Source organism: Tetranychus urticae, chromosome 1 (assembly GCF_039701765.1).
Source record: "Tetranychus urticae isolate SD_2017Ah chromosome 1, NJAU_TeUrti_SD_1.0, whole genome shotgun sequence".
Lineage (NCBI taxonomy): Eukaryota > Metazoa > Arthropoda > Arachnida > Trombidiformes > Tetranychidae > Tetranychus > Tetranychus urticae.
The window spans coordinates 13,883,268-13,903,131 of NC_142958.1; the positions used below are offsets into that span (position 1 = coordinate 13,883,268).

General features: G+C 34.4%; 2 protein-coding genes across 3 annotated transcripts; one reads left to right on the plus strand and one right to left on the minus strand.

Moving 5' to 3' along the window:
• Positions 1-5,181: 5,181 nt before the first annotated feature.
• Positions 5,182-6,441, minus strand: LOC107362639 (uncharacterized). The gene is made up of 4 exons (XM_015929774.3): positions 6,261-6,441; positions 6,005-6,121; positions 5,860-5,943; positions 5,182-5,352 (listed from the first exon to the last, which is right to left on the minus strand). Exons 1-4 carry the CDS (start codon positions 6,345-6,347, stop codon positions 5,320-5,322), a joined length of 321 nt encoding a protein of 106 aa, XP_015785260.1. The 5' UTR covers positions 6,348-6,441; the 3' UTR covers positions 5,182-5,319.
• A 1,572-nt stretch (positions 6,442-8,013) lies between these two features.
• On the plus strand, positions 8,014-19,173 carry dom (domino helicase). 2 transcript variants are annotated; one of them, XR_016198711.1, is made up of 11 exons: positions 8,014-10,669; positions 10,866-11,291; positions 11,523-12,022; positions 12,369-13,291; positions 13,575-14,517; positions 14,593-15,019; positions 15,095-15,178; positions 15,251-16,802; positions 17,256-18,409; positions 18,490-18,741; positions 18,826-19,173. XR_016198711.1 is itself a non-coding variant. In XM_015938171.3 (11 exons), exons 1-11 carry the CDS (start codon positions 8,621-8,623, stop codon positions 19,016-19,018), a joined length of 7,089 nt encoding a protein of 2,362 aa, XP_015793657.2. In that variant the 5' UTR covers positions 8,014-8,620; the 3' UTR covers positions 19,019-19,173. The 2 variants fall into 2 exon arrangements, 1 of the variants encoding a protein (XP_015793657.2); XM_015938171.3 differs by having other exon boundaries at positions 15,251-15,388.
• Positions 19,174-19,864: the final 691 nt, after the last annotated feature.

The window sequence follows — 19,864 nt, forward strand, 5'->3', positions numbered from 1 at the left end:
ATATTAAATAATCGTTTACAATCAAATGGGTTTTATTGTTAGAAATTAATCATTTCAACTCAGATTATGACATTGAATGAAGAAGCACTTGAAGTGGACTCAGGGAGTTTTGGTTGTTAATAAATCACAGCTAACACAATTATGCACAAATTCTCAATCAGAATACGATCTTATTTTGAGAAATAAAATATTTCGTTTTCTGTAAAAAGGATAAGTTCGATCTTCATTTAAAATGATCTTTTTCTGTAACCAACAGAGTTAGCAAGCTGGAACTTCTTATACGTCCATAAAAGTTATTTGTTTACATCATGGACTAAATGTTTTTTCCAATTTATCAATGATTCTCTGGATTCTGGCCATTAGCCTGAAAACTTTAACCCTCGATATTTCGAGAATGGAATAAGCGACAATAATCAAACTTTTACCGAACATTAAATTTCAGCATGGACTATAATATATGGAGATATGAAATTGTTCAAGATTCTACAGAAAAGTTAGACCATTGTATTACCTTGTTACCAAATTTTAGACTTGGTTTAAGTTAGCGCACAAGTCTTGTGTGTAAGTGGGATATTCGTTATTAATAAATGAATTAGCAAAGATTTTATTCGACATTTAGTCATATTATATTTTAGCCCATAATGTGATCTAATGTTTGATCGTTTTTTGATGATTGTGGATAATGCCATTCTCGAAATATCGAGGTTTAAAGTTTTTTAGTCCGATGGCCAAAATCAGAAGAACGATTGATGAATTAAAAAAAGCATTCAGTCCATGATGTGTACAAATAATTTTTATAGACGAGCAAGAAAATTAAGCTTGCTAACTCCGATGGTCTCCTGAATAATTCGGTTTGGATCAAAATCTAACTTAGCGGTTTACACAAAACGGAAAGTTTTATAGCCCGAAAAAAGAGAACCTACTGATTGACAATTGAAAGCTACATCAGAATTATGAGTTTTATGAAAGAATCCACTCTCATAACAGTACAAAAGACGATCAAAGTTCAAACTTTAACGTCGATTTTTTTCGAAAACTGTTGACCTGAGAAACTTTTATTTCGCACAGATGGATTCATGTTAAGTGTCTCTACAAACGCACCAAGTCTAAACTCTTAGCTCAAATGTTGGAGCCTTTGGCAGTGATCTTTGCATTTGCAATTCTAACCAGAAAATTGCTTCATTTATCTGGATTTGGGTTGAGATGAGTTTGTTTTGTTAAATAAGCTGTTGCTCGCTCATTAACAACCCAAAACTCAAGACCCAAATGTACTGATGGCGAGTTTGCAGATTGAACTGTAGTATTTATTAGTATAAGATTAAATTGTTGTAAGAATGATGCCTGTAGGTCCCACAATTCTCGAAATATCGAAGCTAAAAGCTTTAAGACCAATGGCCAAAATCGAGAGAACTCTTAATAAGTTGAAAAAGGTACTCGGGCCATGGATTGAGCTAACAATTTTAAAGGATTGATAAGGAGTTTAAGCTCTCTAACTCAGATGGTCTTTGAAATAAGTCGTTTTAAATAAAAATCGAACTTATTGTATTTACAGAGAACGGGGAGTTTTGTTTCTAAATATAAGTATATTTTCTGATTGAATAGCAAAAGGTTCATCAGCAAAATGAGTTTCATAAAAAAGGTGTCACTCATAACCGTACAAAATTCGATCAAAGTTTAAAATTTAAACTCAATTTTTTCGTGAACTGTTGATCAGAGAAACTTTTTAATCGCACAGATGGATTCATGTTTAGTGTCTCTACAAACCAGCTTAGGCTAAAGTCGATAGAAATCAGTTTTCAGCCTCTTTGCAATATTTATGGGCAGCAAGAGGCCAAAAATTAATTTCTTTCAAATTTAGACTGAGCTAGTTTGTAGAACCTCAAAATGCGAATTCTTTTGTGCTATTAAAAAGTTTCTCTGATCAACAGTTCACGAAAAAATCGAGTTTAAATGCTAAACTTTGATCGAATTTTGTGCGGTTATGAGTGACAATTTTTTTATGAAACTCATATTACTGATGAAGCTTTTGACCGTCAATCAGAGAATTTACTTATTTGAGAAACAAAACTCTCCGTTCTCTGTAAAAACGATAAGTTCGATTTTTATTTAAAACGACTTATTTCAAGGACCATCTGAGTTAGCAAGCTGAGACTTATTCTCTGTTCAGTAAAGTTGTTAAGTCACGACTTGCACTAAATACTTTTTTGAATTTTTGCTCGGGTCTCTTGATTTTGGCCATTGGCCTAAAAAACTTTGAGCCTCAATATTTCGAGAATGACAAAACCTACAATCATCAAGCTTTGACAGATTTTTAGATTCTATTATGGACTATAATATGGCGAAATTTTAAATTATTCAAGATCCTTAAAAAAAGTTAGAACATTGCATTACTCTTGTTACCAGATTTCAAACTTTGATTTATAAAATTGAAACACAAATATTATGGGTAAGAAGGATCATTAAACGAGTTATCTTAGGTTTAATTCGACATTTGGTCATATTGTATTCTAGCACACGCTGAAATCTAATGTTTGATCAAAGTTTGATGATTGTAGATCATGCCATTCTCAAAATATCGAGGCTCAAAGTTTTTTAGTCCAATGGCCAAAATCTGAAGAACGATTGCTAAACTTAAAAAATCATTTAGCCCATGATGTAAACAAATAATTTTTATGGACGTTTAAGAAGTTTCAGCTTGCTAAATCTTATGGTCTCCGGAATATTTCAGTTTAAATCAAAATCGAACTTATTGGTTTCACACAAAACGCAAAGTTTTATTCCCCGAAAAAAGTAAACCTTCTGATTGACAATCAAAAGCTTCACCAGCAATATGAGTTTCATGAAAGAACCTGCTCTCATAGCCGTACAAAAGACGACCAAAGTTCAAACTTTAACCTCGATTTTTTCGTGAACTGTGAATCAGAGAAACCTTTGTAACACACAAATGGATTCATGTTTTGTGTCTCTACAAACCAGCACAGTTTAAGTTTGGAAAAAATAAGCCCTCTTGATTTTAACCCACTTTTTGACAATTATTATTTTGATTTGAGTCGATTTGTGCATAAATCTTCACAACTGTGTTTTTAGTGGCTTTTTAGTAGTTTTCTTTACGGTTTTTCTGCATTTTTCAGATCAATTTCGCTCTTTAATTAATTTTAATATCTCTAGGGAAAATTTTTAGGTCAATCCAACTATTTCCTTGTTTAATGAAAGGTAAGAAAGTTACTGGTCTTAAGCTGTTACTAAAAAGGCAACTAACACAATTGAGAAAATTTATGCACAAAGTGACTAAAATTGAAATATTAATGGACTAAAAGAGGGTGAAAACTTATTTCTATACACTTTAGCCTAAGCTAGTTTGTAGAGACACTTAACAAGAATCCATTTGTGCGATTCAAAAGTATCTCTGATCAACAGTTCACGAAAAAATCGAGGTTAAAGTTTGAACTTTGGTCGTCTTTTGTACGGCTATGAGAGCAGGTTCTTTCATGAAACTCATATGACTGATGAAGCTTTTGATTGTCAATCAGAAGGTTTACGGTTTTCGGGCTATAAAACTTTGCGTTTTGTGTGAAACCAATAAGTTCGATTTTAGTTTAAACCGAATTATTCCGGAGACCATGCGAGTCAGCAAGTTGAAACTTCTTGTATGTCCATAAAAATTGCTGGTAAACATTATGGAGGAAAGATTTTTTGTAATTCATCAATGGTTCTCTGGATTTAGGCCATTGGACTAAAAAACTTTGAGCCTCGATATTTCGAGAATGGCATAACCTACAATTATCAAACTTTGATCAAACATTAGATGTTAGGTTTGGCTATGACATATTGTAAGATGAAAATATGCAACAACATACAAAATAAGCTAGAGCATTGTATTACTCTTGTTACCAGATTTCAAACTTTGATTTATAAAATTGAAACACAAATATTATGGGTAAGAAGGATATCAATCATTAAACGAATTATCTTAGGTTTCATTCGACATTTGGTCATATTGTATTCTAGCACATGCTGGAATCTAATGTTTGATCAAAGTTTGATGGTTGTAGGTTATACCATTCTCAAAATATCGAGGCTCAAAGTTTTTTAGTCCAATGGCCTAAATCCAGAGAACCATTGATGAATTACAAAAAATCTTTCCTCCATAATGTTTACCAGCAATTTTTATGGACATACAAGAAGTTTCAACTTGCTGACTCGCATGGTCTCCGGAATAATTCGGTTTAAATCATAATCGAACTTATCGGTTTTGCACAAAACGGAAAGTTTTATTCCCCGAAAAAAGTAAACCTTCTGATTGACAATCAAAAGCTTCATCAGCAATATGAGTTTTATGAAAGAGTCTGCTCTCATAACCATACAAAAGACGATCAAAGTTCAAACTTTTACGGCGATTTTTTCGAAAACTATCGATCTGAGAAACTTTTTATTCGTACAGATGGATTCATGTTAAGTGTCTCTACAAACGCACCAAGTCTAAACTCTTAGCTCAAATGTTGGAGCCTTTGGCAGTGATCTTTGCATTGCATTTGCAATTCTAACCAGAAAATTGCTTCATTTATCTGGATTTGGGTTGAGATGAGTTTGTTTTGTTAAATAAGCTGTTGCTCGCTCATTAACAACCCAAAACTCAAGACCCAAATGTACTGATGGCGAGTTTGCAGATTGAACTGTAGTATTTATTAGTATAAGATTAAATTGTTGTAAGAATGATGCCTGTAGGTGCCACTATTCTCGAAATATCGAAGCTCAAAGTTCTAAGACCAATGGCCAAAATCAAGAGAACTGTCTATAAGTTGAAAAAAGTACTCGGTCCATGGATTGAGCTAACAATTTTTATGGCGGGAAAGAAGTTTCAGCTCTTTAACTCTGATGGCCCCCGAAATAAGTCGGTTAAATAAAAATCGAACTTATCGTTTTTAAAGAAAACGTAAACTTTTGTTTCTAAAAATAAGTTTATTTTCTGATTGAATATCAAAAGCTTTATCAGGTGAATAAGTTTAATAAGAAAATCTGCATCTTTAACTGTACTAAAGGCTATTGAAGTTTCAGATTTGACTTCGTTTTTTTCGAAAACTGTTTATCAGAGAAACTTTTAAATCGCACAAACGGACTCAGTTTTGATGTCTCTACAAATCAACAGAGTTCAAATCTGAAATAAATTAATTTCTCAAAGTCTTTTTAGTAACAATTGTGAATTTCATCTTTATTAGCAAAAACAAATCTCATGTAAACACTTTGTTTCCATTTATGGTTAAAACGCTGTCCAACAAGGTTACAATACTTTATTTTATTGCAATTACAATTGTCATCCAATTAGTTGGCCTGTGTAGTTGTAGCCGTGAAAATCTGTAAACAATGAAACAGCGAAAATGATTAGGCAAAAGCCGTTGAAACTCAATGTTATTGCGATGGCAACAATTCAAGCAATTAACCCATTCATTGATCACCTGTTCAGTTGATGCTGTGGAAACTGACAAAACGTAATCAAAAAGCTTATAAAATTATATTGATCTTTTCACCATTTCAGGGAAATGTCTCCTAATTTAAATTCTGGTTTTCACCAAATTCTTATTCTCAAGATTCTCATTCTTAAGCAAAATTTTCATGTCGATCTCGATCTGATCTCATCATTTTAAAGAAAAGCTCATGTTTCAATCGATCTGAAAATTTCCTTGTAAAGTCTAAGAAAACTTTGATTGAAAGAAAACACAATTTGAACAATTTAGCCTTAATTTTGATTCTTAACGAGTCGACATTTTCCAGAAGAAAGCATTTTTCAAAGCTAAACTTTTCTCGATCATTTTAGGCGTTTGTTTGAATTGTCATTGAATTTTGGAAGGAAAATGATCTTACTTTGGTAAATTTGGCGATTTCTTGGCTGATTGTTGTCGGATCCAAATCAATTGTTGGTTCCAAGCAATTTTCATTCTCGTCAATCTAAAGAGAAAATTAGATTTAATTCTTCAATGTAATTTATTGATTGGAACTGTTTCATTACCTGAACAATCGCAAATTTTGTGGGCCTTCTTTTTTCACGTAAATGTCGATTCTCAATGTAAGATGATTTTTTGTACTTTGACTTTCGGGTGAAGCTTTTTACATCAGATGAAGTTTCCTGAAAAATTTGGATAAAGGTTCATTAAAACGTCCATTTAGAGTGTAAATTGTCAACTATCTTGATCAACTGAATAAACATTTTTCACAAAAAGTTGAAAGAAAAAGCTATTTGTTGGTTTAAAACAATTAACACAAACCTTATTCAAAACCTTATTGGTTTCATTTACATCGATGGTGATGGAATTGAATTTATCCTCATCTTTGCTTTTATCCTGTGATTCCATTACAATTGAATGGACACTTTTGAACACATTAAATACCCAAAAAGACTGTAAACCGGTGAAAATGTTTTTGGTTAAACCCGAGACAAACAAAGGAATTGTAATGAAAAGGTTTTATTTTGTTAATTGAAAAGCCAGTGTTGAGTTGTTGTTTGAACAGTTTCATGAATTTCCAGATTGTTTGCTGATTCATGTATCTGGCAATGGATCAACTGTTGAAGGTTCAACTCACTCCAAGAGTTAATCAAGGTTAATTAATTAGCTTTGTAATTAAAACTCCTTTTTTCCCTTCCATCTTTTGCTCGTCAACAAACACACATTTAACTCAACATAATAACCGTTCAATCTCATTGTGTTGTCTTAGGGATTGTTTAGTTACTGGTATAACTGATTCACTTAACAATACTTGTAATACAATTACTTATTTATTGATTTTGTTTTATTGCGTTGTAATTCAAATGATTGTACAAAATGATTACAATCACTTTAATTTCATTTTCTTGTCTCTAAATTGTCTCTTCATCAATGATTAAACTCATTAGCCCATAAAAATAACATTTACTTCTGATGCGCTTTTAATGAAACCAGATTCTGGTTACGATTGATTGTTACAAAATTGTACAGGGTGTTAGAAAATCAACTAGACCTATTTGCGCTTCAATATTTTTCGAACCAAGCAGAGTAAACAGACTCGTGATATATTGTTAGAATCGTCTTCGACTAGAAAACATATTAAAATAGAAAAAAGAACTTTCGCATAATTTAAGCTCTCAAAAATGGACGAAAACTAAATTTTTTTCTGTTTTGGATTTTCGAAGTTTTCATTGATTTCGGACTCGAATTTTTCTTACTTTTTAAGGTCAAAAGAATCTTAGATACATGTCAAAAAATATGCTGCAACTTTTTATTTCAATTAATTATCTAGCAAAAATTTTCTCTATTATTGAATTTTCATCCCATAGTAAAATTAACACAAAATTGCTTCAAATTTCACCTAAAATTTTCACAATTTTTTGCATCGTATGGAATCGGTAGTTCGGCCTAGAATTTTTCCTTTTGAAAATGAACAAATATTTTTAAGTTGGACTTTCAGCTTTCTAATGATACTAAAAATAAAAAAAATGGCCCAGCTATTTCGAAGTTATTATCATTCAAACAGGTCTAGTTGATTTTCTAACACCCCGTATTATAGCATTTCAAAATTGGATAGAAATGGCTTATCATTAGAAACATTGATTTGATCAAACATTTTAAATTGTAGTTGAGGTTAATCGAGATCGGATCAAGACTCAAGACTAAGGATTGAAAAATTGAAATCAAGACAATCAAAGAGAGGAAAAATTTCTCAGATTTCTTAACATCAACAACCGAGTCTATTGATTTATTGAATTGTTGCTTTTTAATATGATTTTAGCACATTTCAATATTCGCTTTTTGCTTGTTTATAACGGAAAAATAAATTAGGAGATTAAGCTTTTTGTTTTAATCATTTAATGGATATTAATATGTTAATTAAAAGATAATGAAATACAAAAATTGTGTTATAAATTGAATTGAAATCAAAAATCCTTATGCAGGATATGAGTCGCCATCTAGGTGTTTATATATTGAGGAGAGAGGAAAGCAGGGAAAAAAGCTATAAATTTCAAGCACAATTTTCAGTTCTTTCATATCCATCGGAAGTTGACTCTCTGTTTCCTTTATCATTGTGTTACCTATTCTTTGTGATAAACGTTTAACAAATGTATCAACTTTTAATTGTCTCTAAATGTGTTAACTCTTAACTCTTAATGATTAGTTATTTGTCCTTTCTTGTAACTATTGATCATCAACTATGATTCCTGAATTTTCTGTACCGATAACAGTGTCCATCTACTTGTGTCTTCCAATAAGATATTACCGTGTTGCCCATTTGACAAAATGACCATTTAATTGGCTTAATTTCATTGAATTTTGATGCCTAAAATGAGTTGTTTGAATCGTAAAAGGATATTTTACTTTTAGATTTATCCTGAAGAAAAACGTGTTTCTACTTTGTAGATTTGTTGTACACCAGATGGCGGTATAAGCGATTTTTTTGCTTAATTGTTGAACAGGATGTTGCCTTTCATAGGAAGTTGTCCGCCATTTTGAGAATTGTGCGATTCATTTGTTAGCAATGAACAAGGAGTAAATTAATCTGTTTTATTTATTTCAATCTAAATCATCTTTTTTTCTTCCAATTGATATATTTTATAAGTTGAAAATTATCTTCTGACTAATTTGAGCTGCGAAAAATGATACCAGCTAATCATTCGCTGATCAACAAAGATGCCAATAAGTATGATGAAACAACTATTTTAGAGTACCTTGAGAAAGAATATCAAAGGCGCCGAGAAATGTACGTTGACCACGTTTTAGAGCTGTTCTATCTCGAACAACAGGGACCTTTTATGGACTACTATAGCTGGCGTAAGAGACCGCCGACAGTTGCTCTTTTACAACATTTTAGAGACAATGTAGCTGATTCGGATCAAGATTTTGAGCAACTTCAACTTATCAAAACCTCGCTGGATTCTGTAAGCTGTGGCACAAATAAACCTACTCCTATCATAAGTTTAGCCGAATTAGCAGCAGTTGCATCACATGTTTCACCTTTTGCAACGCTACCTGTCTCATCTGCTTCATTTTCATCATCTAGCTCTGCCATCACTAGTCGTTCATCAACAGCGCCATTAAGTTCAACATTTTCAACATTAAAACCATCATCAACTGTATCAAGCCCTTCATCTACATCTTCGTTGGTGGTGACAACTGGTTCTTCAGTGCCAACACCGCCAGCAACTTTAACTCCCTCAACTCCAATACCCTCCTCACCTTTGTCTTGCGCACCTACTTCACCTGCTGTCGCATCAGTACCAGTAACTTCTAATTCCTTAATATCTACAAGTGAGTCCCTCCCTGCCTCATCCTTACCTGTTACCTCATTGAATCTGCCGACAACCTCTTTATCCATTACTATCACATCAACTACACCATCATTGGCGGTCAAAACTTCAACTATTCCTTCACGTACAACTTCAAGCTCATCTCTTTCAACGTCTAACTTAACTATAAGCACTCGTAAACAATCCAATAAGCAGCATTCCATAGCATCAGTGTTCGATAACCTTATTGGCATATCTGAAGATGGTGCCGTTAGAGCTAAACAAGAAGCCATTATTATGAGTAGGATAGCTGAATTAAGGAAAGAAGGTCTTTGGTCAGCAAAGAGATTACCTAAAGTACAAGAACCTCCTAGATCTAAAGCCCATTGGGACTATCTATTAGAAGAAATGGTTTGGTTAGCCACTGATTTCGCTCAAGAGAGGAAATGGAAAAAGACCGCCGCCAAAAAGTGTGCTCGGATGGTTATGAAGTATCATCAAGACAAATGTATGCAGGCTGAAAAGGCGGAAAGAGAAGAAGTAATGAGGTTAAGGAGAATAGCTACCGCTATTTCAAGGGAGATTAGGAATTTCTGGTCAAATGTTGAAAAGCTTGTTGAATATCGTCAACAAACTAGGCTTGAAGAAAAGCGAAAGAAAGCTTTAGATTTACATTTAAATTTTATTGTTGATCAAACCGAGAAATTTTCATCTTGGCTTGCTGCTGGTTTATCCAAACCAGCCATTAGTACGACTGTATCAGTCCAAGAAGGAAGTGATAATTGCTCCACAGTTGAGATGAATGTTGACTCCAAGCAGACCAGTGTTGCTGGTGATATCGATTTTGAACCACAACAACTGGATGCATCCGATGACGAAGAAACAATCGCTAAGGATGAAGAATTATATGGGACAGAAGGCAATAAGAAAGAACTCGATTTGCTCAAGAAAGAAAGTAATATGCCACTTGTCGAAGTCTTGGGTAACCAATCCGAAGTTAAGGACTCTCAATCAACTGTGAAAACTGTCAACGATATTGATGGCCAGGCTAGTCGAGATGATGAAGATTATAAGATAGAATCAGCTGAAGAGGAAGATGACGAAGAAACAATCGCCGAGCAAGAGAAACAAGAAAAGAATATCGATTACTCTTCCGAAATCAAAGAATTAGAAGATGAAGCAAATATGTCTGTTGACGATTTGCGTGAAAAGTATAAAGCCGCTTTAGAAAGTTCTGTCATGTCGGACGGAGAAGAGGGCTACGAAAGCACTGGGGAAAGTGATGATGAAGCTGACTCCAATGATGATACGGAAAATGAAGACGCTATCTTGACAAATGAAGAGTCAGACTCAGAAGAGCTTGGAATGGAATCCTTATTAGACGGTGATTCGGAAAGTAATGAAAAACCTCTTGTTAAGGTAAGTTTTTATTTAAATTGTGTTTTATTATAATCCTACCATTCCTATTCACTCGAAAATTTATTTGATTTTTGAGATTATTCCGAATGGTGAGATAAATTTACTTACTACGTCATTTCTCCTTTTATTTGTAAGGAGTAATGAAACCAAAATTAGTTGTACAAGGTCGTTCATTGTCTCTTTCTCCTTCATACAGATTGTTTCAGACGGCAAAGAAGAAGAGGCTGGTCCCAATAAAGCTATTAATGATATAGCTGCTGGAGCTGAAAGTATCAAACCCAAAGGATTTACCTTATCAACAGCGAATGTTGTCACCAAAGTACCTTTTCTTCTCAAACATACACTCAGAGAATATCAGCATATTGGTCTAGATTGGTTGGTTGCTATGTGTGAAAAAAAGTTAAACGGAATCTTAGCCGATGAAATGGGCCTTGGTAAAACTATCCAAACAATCTCATTATTAGCTCATTTAGCTGTTGAAAAAGGTATTTGGGGACCTCATCTGATTGTTGTGCCAACTAGTGTTATGCTCAATTGGGAAATGGAATTCAAGAAATGGTGTCCCGCTTTCAAAATACTTACATATTATGGTAATCCAAAGGAAAGAAAAGCAAAGCGACAGGTAATTTGAGATTTTTAGTTTAAATCACCGCTTTTTAGACCTATGTTTAAATTTTCTTATTTGACATCAGTCTCATTCAATTTGCATTCGAGGCTTAGAGTCACTTCTTTGAATGAATTATTTTAGAGCAAGTGCTAAAGCAACTCGTAGATTAAATGCTGTTTATGCGCTAGGTTCTTATAATAAGTTTTCTGGTCACACATTCATCAACATTCTTTTTTTAATTTTCAGGGTTGGACTAAACCAAATAAATTCCATGTTTGCATAACTTCTTACAAACTTGTAATTCAAGACCATCAAGCCTTTAGGAGGAAAAAATGGAAATATCTTATTCTCGATGAAGCTCAACATATCAAAAACTTTAAATCTCTAAGATGGCAAATGCTGTTAAATTTTAATTCATCTCGTCGGCTTCTTCTTACTGGAACTCCTTTACAAAATAATCTCATGGAACTTTGGTCTCTGATGCATTTTTTGATGCCAAATGTTTTCGCTTCTCATCGAGATTTCAAAGATTGGTTTGTCAATCCTGTAACTGGTATGATTGAAGGTAGTCACGAATATAACGAAGGTTTAATCAGAAGATTGCATAAATTATTGAGGCCTTTTTTGTTACGACGTATCAAGGATGAAGTCGAAAAACAGTTACCAAAGAAGATAGAACATGTGATTACCACTCGTCTTTCCAAGAGACAAAGATATTTATATGAAGAATTTATGAGTCTAGCCAAGTAAGTTTATTCACCTTATATCAATTTTCGGTAGCAACAATCGTTTATTCTAATACTCTTATCGCGCTTTTAGCTGTCTCTAAATTCTAATAACTATAATTTTCTTAATCCAACCTTTTCACTTCAACGCTAATAAGCCATTTTAAGTATGTTTCTATTCGAGACTAGAGTCACTCTCTTAGACAATTTGTTCTAAGAAGAGTGCTAAAGAATCTCGTAGATTAAATGCCAGTTTATGCGCTGAACTTCTTATCTATAAGAGTATTGGTCACAGATGATGCTACAAATTTTTAAATAAATTCGAGATTCTTATTTATACTAATTCTATTTTCAATTTCTCCCACAGAACCAAAGAAACTCTTGCCTCTGGCAATTTTCTTAGTGTGATAAATGTTCTGATGCAACTGAGAAAAGTATGCAATCATCCTAATTTGTTTGAACCGCGGCCAATTACCTCTCCTTTCTCTATGGAAGGATTAACTTACAATACTGCTTCTGCAGTCACAACACCTTTAGATTATAATCCATTAGAAAATATTAATTTAGACTCACTAAATTTACGGTTTGTGAATTATTCCGTCCCCCCGTCATCTCTTAGTGCAATAGCACAGCATAGGATCAGTGAATATCAAGCATCTCCTAAACTAATAGAAGAAATCGACTCATCTCCAGAGCCACCTCCTAGGATTCCTAAAGCAAAGCTACAACTTCGTATCAACATAAAAACATCTGCATCTTCCATCACATCTCAATCACCGCAACTACAGAAAGGTTTTCAGCTACAACCAAGGACGTTGCCTTCTGTTCAAATTAAATCTTTTAATAATATTCCTTTGATAGTAGGATCTGGTCAAACCCAGACTGCTAATTCAAACTCAATTCAAGGACCTAGATTATTTTTATTATCTGCTCCAAACAACTCAGCGTTTACTCCTCTCAGAACTAGTACAACAATAGGTAGCTCAGGTGTAATTGTGACGGACAACAGTTCACAATTAAGCATGAGTGGAACCACTCCTGGTAGCATTGTAAAAAAGTTAACATTAACCAAATCTCTTCCTGCTGGTGTTCAATCGAGTGTTTTAGGTAACCAACGGGTTAAAATACCGATTGGAAAGTTGTTACAAACATCCACTGGCCAACATATTCTAGTTAATCCTGTTCAATCCTCATTGGTAAATCCATCTTCACCCATTGTTATTCCTGGTAATGTAAATATTGCACAAAACTCATCCCCAATGAGAAATCTCATTGAAAAGCCATCAAATAGTAAGTTTTTCTCGTATTTCTATGTAATTATAGTATTTTTACTGAATTTTTAGCTCTCCTTTCAGTAAAGACAATCAGATTTAACTATCATGCTTTTTGTAGTCAATCAGTTTCATATTCTCTATTTTATGTTAGAGAGCACTCAATTGATTCTTTCTCTATGTGAATGGATACATTAAGTGTTACTCTTAGATTAATCTGATTCACAATCCACTTAGGTGTACCAATTATTACACACTAGGTCAGCAAACTATTATACATTGTATTTATCTTTTCTTTCTAGGTGATAATTCAAGTGAGAAAACTGATTCATCTCCAGAAAGTCAAACAAAGATCGTTAGTGACAGAAGACTTGCTGAAAGAAGAGAAAAACTTAAAAGAATTGCAAGGATTAATCATCGTCGTTGCTCAGCTACAGCTCTTTATGCTCCTGATCTTATTCAAATGTCTACAATCACAAACCATCCAAGTCAAATTTGTACACAGCCAAGAGTAGGAAGTTCTGTTTTCAGTACTGGACAAGGTTATTTCCATTGTATGCACAATCAAAAACGTGATCATCGCCCTAGAGATTTTTTCTATTACACTGATTTTTTAACAAACAATTTGAAGACTCCTGAAGACCTCACTTCTGATCTCAAAGATATCCTCAAAAGATATGTTTTCCTCGTGCCGAGAGTTTCTGCACCTCAGATTCAAATGCACGTTTCTCATACAAAACCTTGGAAAATTCAGGCTGAATTAAATATGGTTGAAGATCTGCGTAAAGAACTTACTCCTAGATGCAATTTCCTGCATCCAATAATCTCAAATTTCAGAACACAGTTTCCTGAATTGAGGCTGATTCAATATGATTGTGGTAAGCTTCAAAAACTAGACGAACTACTGTTCGAATTGAAAAAAGGAGGCCATCGGGCTTTAATTTTCACTCAGATGTCTCGAATGTTGGACATTTTCGAGCAATTTCTCAATTATCATGGGCACACCTACCTTAGATTGGATGGTTCGACAAAGATTGAACAGAGACAAGCCTTAATGGAAAGGTTCAATGCCGATAAAAGAATATTTTGCTTCATCCTCTCTACTCGTTCGGGTGGAGTTGGTGTCAACTTGACTGGAGCTGATACTGTGATATTTTATGATAGCGATTGGAATCCAACCATGGATGCACAAGCTCAAGACAGATGTCATCGCATCGGTCAAACTAGAGATGTCCATATTTACAGGTTTGTTAAATCATTCAACTTTCATTTATCAGAAAAATCAAACTAAATACTTTATTTGCATTTCATTTAAAATAGGTTAATTAGTGAGAGTACTGTGGAAGAAAATATTTTGAAAAAAGCCAAACAAAAGCGCCTCCTTGGAGATGTTGCTATTGAAGGTGGTAACTTTACCACAGCCTTTTTCAAGAAAGATAGCATCAGTGATCTTTTTGGTGTCGATGTAACGGAAGCACAATCTGAAAACAAGTCATCTTTGCCGTCAAGTGCAGTGGAAGAAAGGAAAACTCCTATTCCAGAGGAGAATAATCAAGTGATTGCTCAATTAGAACAGGCTTTAGGAACTGCTGAAGAAGCTTCTGATGTTGCGGCAGCTCGAACAGCTAGAGCTGAAGCTGCAGCAGAATACGCAGAGTTTGATGAATCTATCCCTCTCGATGTGGAACAAGAGAAGAATGATGAAAAATCTCCTGCAGAAGAAGAATTTGAAAGGCTCATTGAACAGGTATTTTATCATACGCACTTTTAATTTAGTTTTTCATAAACAATGAATCATGCTAACAATTCTTTAAATTTTCAGTTGACTCCTATTGAGCGTTATGCAATGCAATTTTTGGAATCGATTCAAGAGCCTATCACTACAGAGCAGCTTAAACAAGCTGAGGTAAGATTTATCGCGTTTGTCAGATTTTCGTTTTGGAACACTAATCATCAAAACTCTATCATTTGTTTTTAGGAGGAAATTGAAGCTCATAAAAAAGAATGGGAACTTGGACATCTTAAATCTTTAAAAGAAGAAGAAGAAAGAGCTACCAATGGAAGTGATAGTGACCAAGATGATATCTTAGCCATGTCGAGAGAAGAAGCTTGTCAGGTTAATAATCGTAGTAAAATAAGCCGATCCTCCTCTAAATCCAGCAAGACTGCTCAAACCGGCGGGGCGAGTACACCTAAAACAACCCCTGGCGTCACAACTCGTAAATCTAAAAGCAATCTAAATTCTGAGAGTGCAAATAAGCAAAAACCTATTTTGAATGAGACTCCAAAAATGTCTACGAGACCTAGAAATCGCACCCGTCGGTTTACAAACAGCCCTACTGTGTCTCCTCCAAACAATGTTGCTCAGAAGAGCGTGCAAACTCCTCGTAAATCTCGACCTTCGAAATCTCCTCGATCAGCTTCCTTATCTTCATCAGCTTCTCCAGTGACTAATTCTAATCGTTCTAGCGTAAATCATAAAAGTGATACTACCCCTATTATTGAGACTGGATGTCGTACTAGACGTTCATCTAGTATTCTTAACAAAACTAAAACCAATTCTAACGATTCTTTTAGCAGTCCTATCTCTTCAACTATCAAGGGTAAACCGTATGCAACCCGTAGATCGAATGAGAGGTAGATTTTTTTTAATTTTTAGGATATTTAAATTACTCTTTGTTCTCTTGAAATTGATTTACTGTGATAAATTGTCCTTGCTTTTTTTCAATTTACTTGTTGATCCACTCATTGCCAGTAATAACTGTTGAATGATCTCTTTCTTTGTATGGACAACGCTTAGAATATTATGACAACCTCTAATCGCATAACCCATTATCCTTAGATTTGTATATTTCATTGAGGTTTATGACTAGACACACAGCATACCTAAATTGTTATAATTGATTATTATTTGTTTAGATTATTTTGTATAGTTTTTTTCCACACTTTCACGCTAAAATTATAGTATTAAAATAACAAGGCCTTCATCAAAATGTTTTTGAGAGTTTGTTTCTGAATTAGTTTTGTTGTTGAATTTAAATCGAGCTTAAATTTTTCAATTATTGGAGTGATCGAACAAAAGTCACGGAGATTAGAATTCTATCGATTCTAAAGCAAAATGATGGAGTAAAAGAGTCAGATGCGATGGAGAAACACGCAAAATAATTTCTGTTTTAAGTCTCATTTCTTTTGGTATTGTCATCAGCAAGAACCTCTCTGTTTTTGTGCATTAATTTTTGATCTGTACCTCAAGTTGATAATTAGCTTGAGCTTATAAACACAACTGGCATATTGTGCTTGTTGATGATTACGGCTAATAGTGATGGCTTATCACTACTGACTTTTTGCCATTTGTTCGATCAAACATTAACTGATGAGAAAACGAGGGCAGACCTTTGTGTCATCTTATTTTTGTTAACTTTTAAACAAAGTTCTTGAATATTCAATTGTCTAAGTTCAAAATGCAAAGGAGCCCAAACTAGTTGCTGAGAAGCTCAGATCAAAAGGCCAGGAATGAAAAGCTAATTAAGGTACTTTTATAATTAACAACAGCACTTGGTTTGTCTGATCCCTTTTGCACCATTTTGAAACTCATTTCTTTTGGTTAATATTTCTTTCGTTTCTTTCTTTCAGACTAATAATAATTAATAACACATAAATATTATGTAAAATGTCAAATTAAATCAAGTGATTGATAGCCTTTTGCTTATCTGAATAGCTCAGCATTAGCAAATTAGATAATTTTCGATATCTCAATTATGTTTTATCATTCATTCTAATTGGGATTTTTAGGGATTATAATTAATTAGAATAGAGCCATCCTATTAGAACTCGCTGTAAATTATCTGCAATTACAAATCAGAGGAAATGTTCTTGTTAAGCAAATACCAAAGGAAATGGGATGCATTTGGGATGACCAACCCTGTTCCATACCAAGTTGAGGTATTAACTAATAGTTGTCTTTTTTATTCTTTATCAAATAGGTTTACATTTCTTGTAATAATAATCGGATGGAACAAATGCCTATTTGGACTCCACCAACACCTCCTCAAGATTCAAATGATTTATATATCGATTACTCTCTGGCTTTCACTTACGAAACTTCTGTTATGCCTGAATCTCAAATCCCCCCTGTTTACGTTGCCAAAGAAAACAAACGTTTGAAACTAGATCACATGGCTCTTTCCCGTAACAAGCAGCACAAACTTAGGAAAGAAGAGATTATCAATATTCCTCGTTCATTGTTTGATAATCCTTCTCCAGCTCTGCTGAAACTCCGCCGAGAGCTCAGAATTCAAAAACTTAAAGGCTTATACACTGGAGGTCCCGATGTTCATCGTCTTCAAAAGACACTTATATCTATTGGGGCCAACGGCAATCTACCTCAACCGCCTACCTTGGCTCAGCAAGCAGCTAATAGTAAACAACCTCAAGTTTATCTGCAAGGTCTTCAATATGAAAGTCAAATTCATTGGAATATTAATGAGGACTGGGCTATTTTACGTGTCATCCAACTTTATCAAGAATTATGCCTCAATCTTTTGATTCTTACTCCAGGTCATATTCCCAATTGGGATTTGGTTTCTGATTCTGTCAACTCTGAAGCTTTCAACTTTAGATCCCCTAAACTTTGTCGGCATCACTATGAGAGTGTTGTACTGCAACGTGAAGAGGGTAAACTACTGCATGATCCATCCCCTAAGAAAAGTAAAAAGTTGCAGAAAGCTGCTGCGGTGGCTGCTGCTGCGGCACTCACTGCTACTCAAAATACAACTGGTTCCCCTGTTCCTGGAGGCGCTCCAGGACAAGCAGGTTCTGCTGCACCCAAACCTAGTCAAGGCAGGCCAATGCGAACAAGTCATATTTTCCTGCAAGATGGAAATCATTCATTCACCCAACTTTGCAATTCCAGATTTGAAACAATTAAACAAATAGCCAATAAGAAGCAACCAACAGCGAAATTATTTTTAAATGCAACTAGTAAAAATCCTAAACATATTGCGATGCTTGGTGAATATGGTATTAGCTACGACCAACCAATGACCCCTATGCAAATAGCTCAAAATAGACTGGAAAGGTTAGCTAAGGAGAAAGCTAAAAGTCAACAACAGCAAATCGCTGAGCAACAGTTGTTCTCGTAAGTTTGATTTCATTTGATATTTCAATTTATAACTCACAACAATCATCTAATATCTATTGTTTTTCCTTAATTTGTAGAGAGGCCCAGAAGCAAATTGCCCGTGCAAAGCAGGCTCAGCAACAGCAACAGCAACAACAACAACAACAGCAGCAGCAGCAACAGTCACAGCCCCAACAACCTCAACAGCCCCAACAACCCCAACAGCAGCAGCCACAGCAACAGCAAACAGCACAGCTTCAGAGACAAGTTTCGGTTAATCAAAATACTCAACAAGGAAGTATTGTCCCTCAAAGATTCTCCATCGCTCAAACTCCAACTCAACTTTTTGCGTAAGTTTTGTCAATTGATTTGTTTCACCAGCATTGTCTGGCTGTTCAAGCTTTATAATAATCTTAAACTCTTTTCTTTTGCAGTAAAAAATCCCTAGGCCAACCAGTTCATCTGCAGCAACCAACACCTCAAGCTTCCACTTCACAAGCACAGACTCAGTCACAGACACCTCAGAATCCTCAACAATCGACTCAACCATTACCTCGACCCCAGCTATCTCAAGGCCAAATAATTCAGTTGATTCTCTTGAAATCTTTCAATAATCAAGGTCATTAACTGTATTTATTGCATCCATAATCTATCATCAACCTCAATTGTCAATTGAATCCTGTCAATTTTGAATTGGCAACAAAAATCCATCCCTAAAAGACAATCAAAAAATGTAATGTTTTTCATTAATAAACCATGAACTTTCAGCGGTTTATAAACAATCATTTTGATTACAAATTATTTTACCACTGATGTCAACATTTTTAATAAATCACATTTCCACAGATAACAATCCTATAGGAAATACACAACATCATGAGATTGTTTGTCGCGTATCTCTTGAGATGTTAGAGAACAAAAAAATCAGTCAAATTGATCCTGTTTATGGTTAAATGACTTTCATTGACTTTAAATAAACTGTTAACCATTTAACTATCATCAACAACAACAACCATAATAATAGCAATAACATCATCGCCACCGCCAGCAACAACAACAACAACAACATGATAACCAACATTTTTTGCTGCCCGAAAACAATAACAACTTTCACTGCTTAAGCTTGACTGATGGTTAAAGTTGTTTTGAATTGTTACTGTTGATTTATCTTAACATTGATTGCGCTTTTTTATCACTTGTTGCTCACGTATCCACATTATTTGTAAACAATTTTTTTACCTGTTTGCTCACTATTTCAAGGTTATTTCAGGGAAAGTAAACCTACTGTGGAAAGTTTACTTCATCATTACCAAATAACCAGTTCCAAGTTGATCACATTATACCTTAAAAAAGGGATACACAACAACAACAACAACTGGTTCATCAAGAAGCTACCTTTTCGTTTTGCTACATTCACCTCACCTTGTCTTACAACTTTCTGACATGATAATTTGTTTTTCTCACTTCATCTTG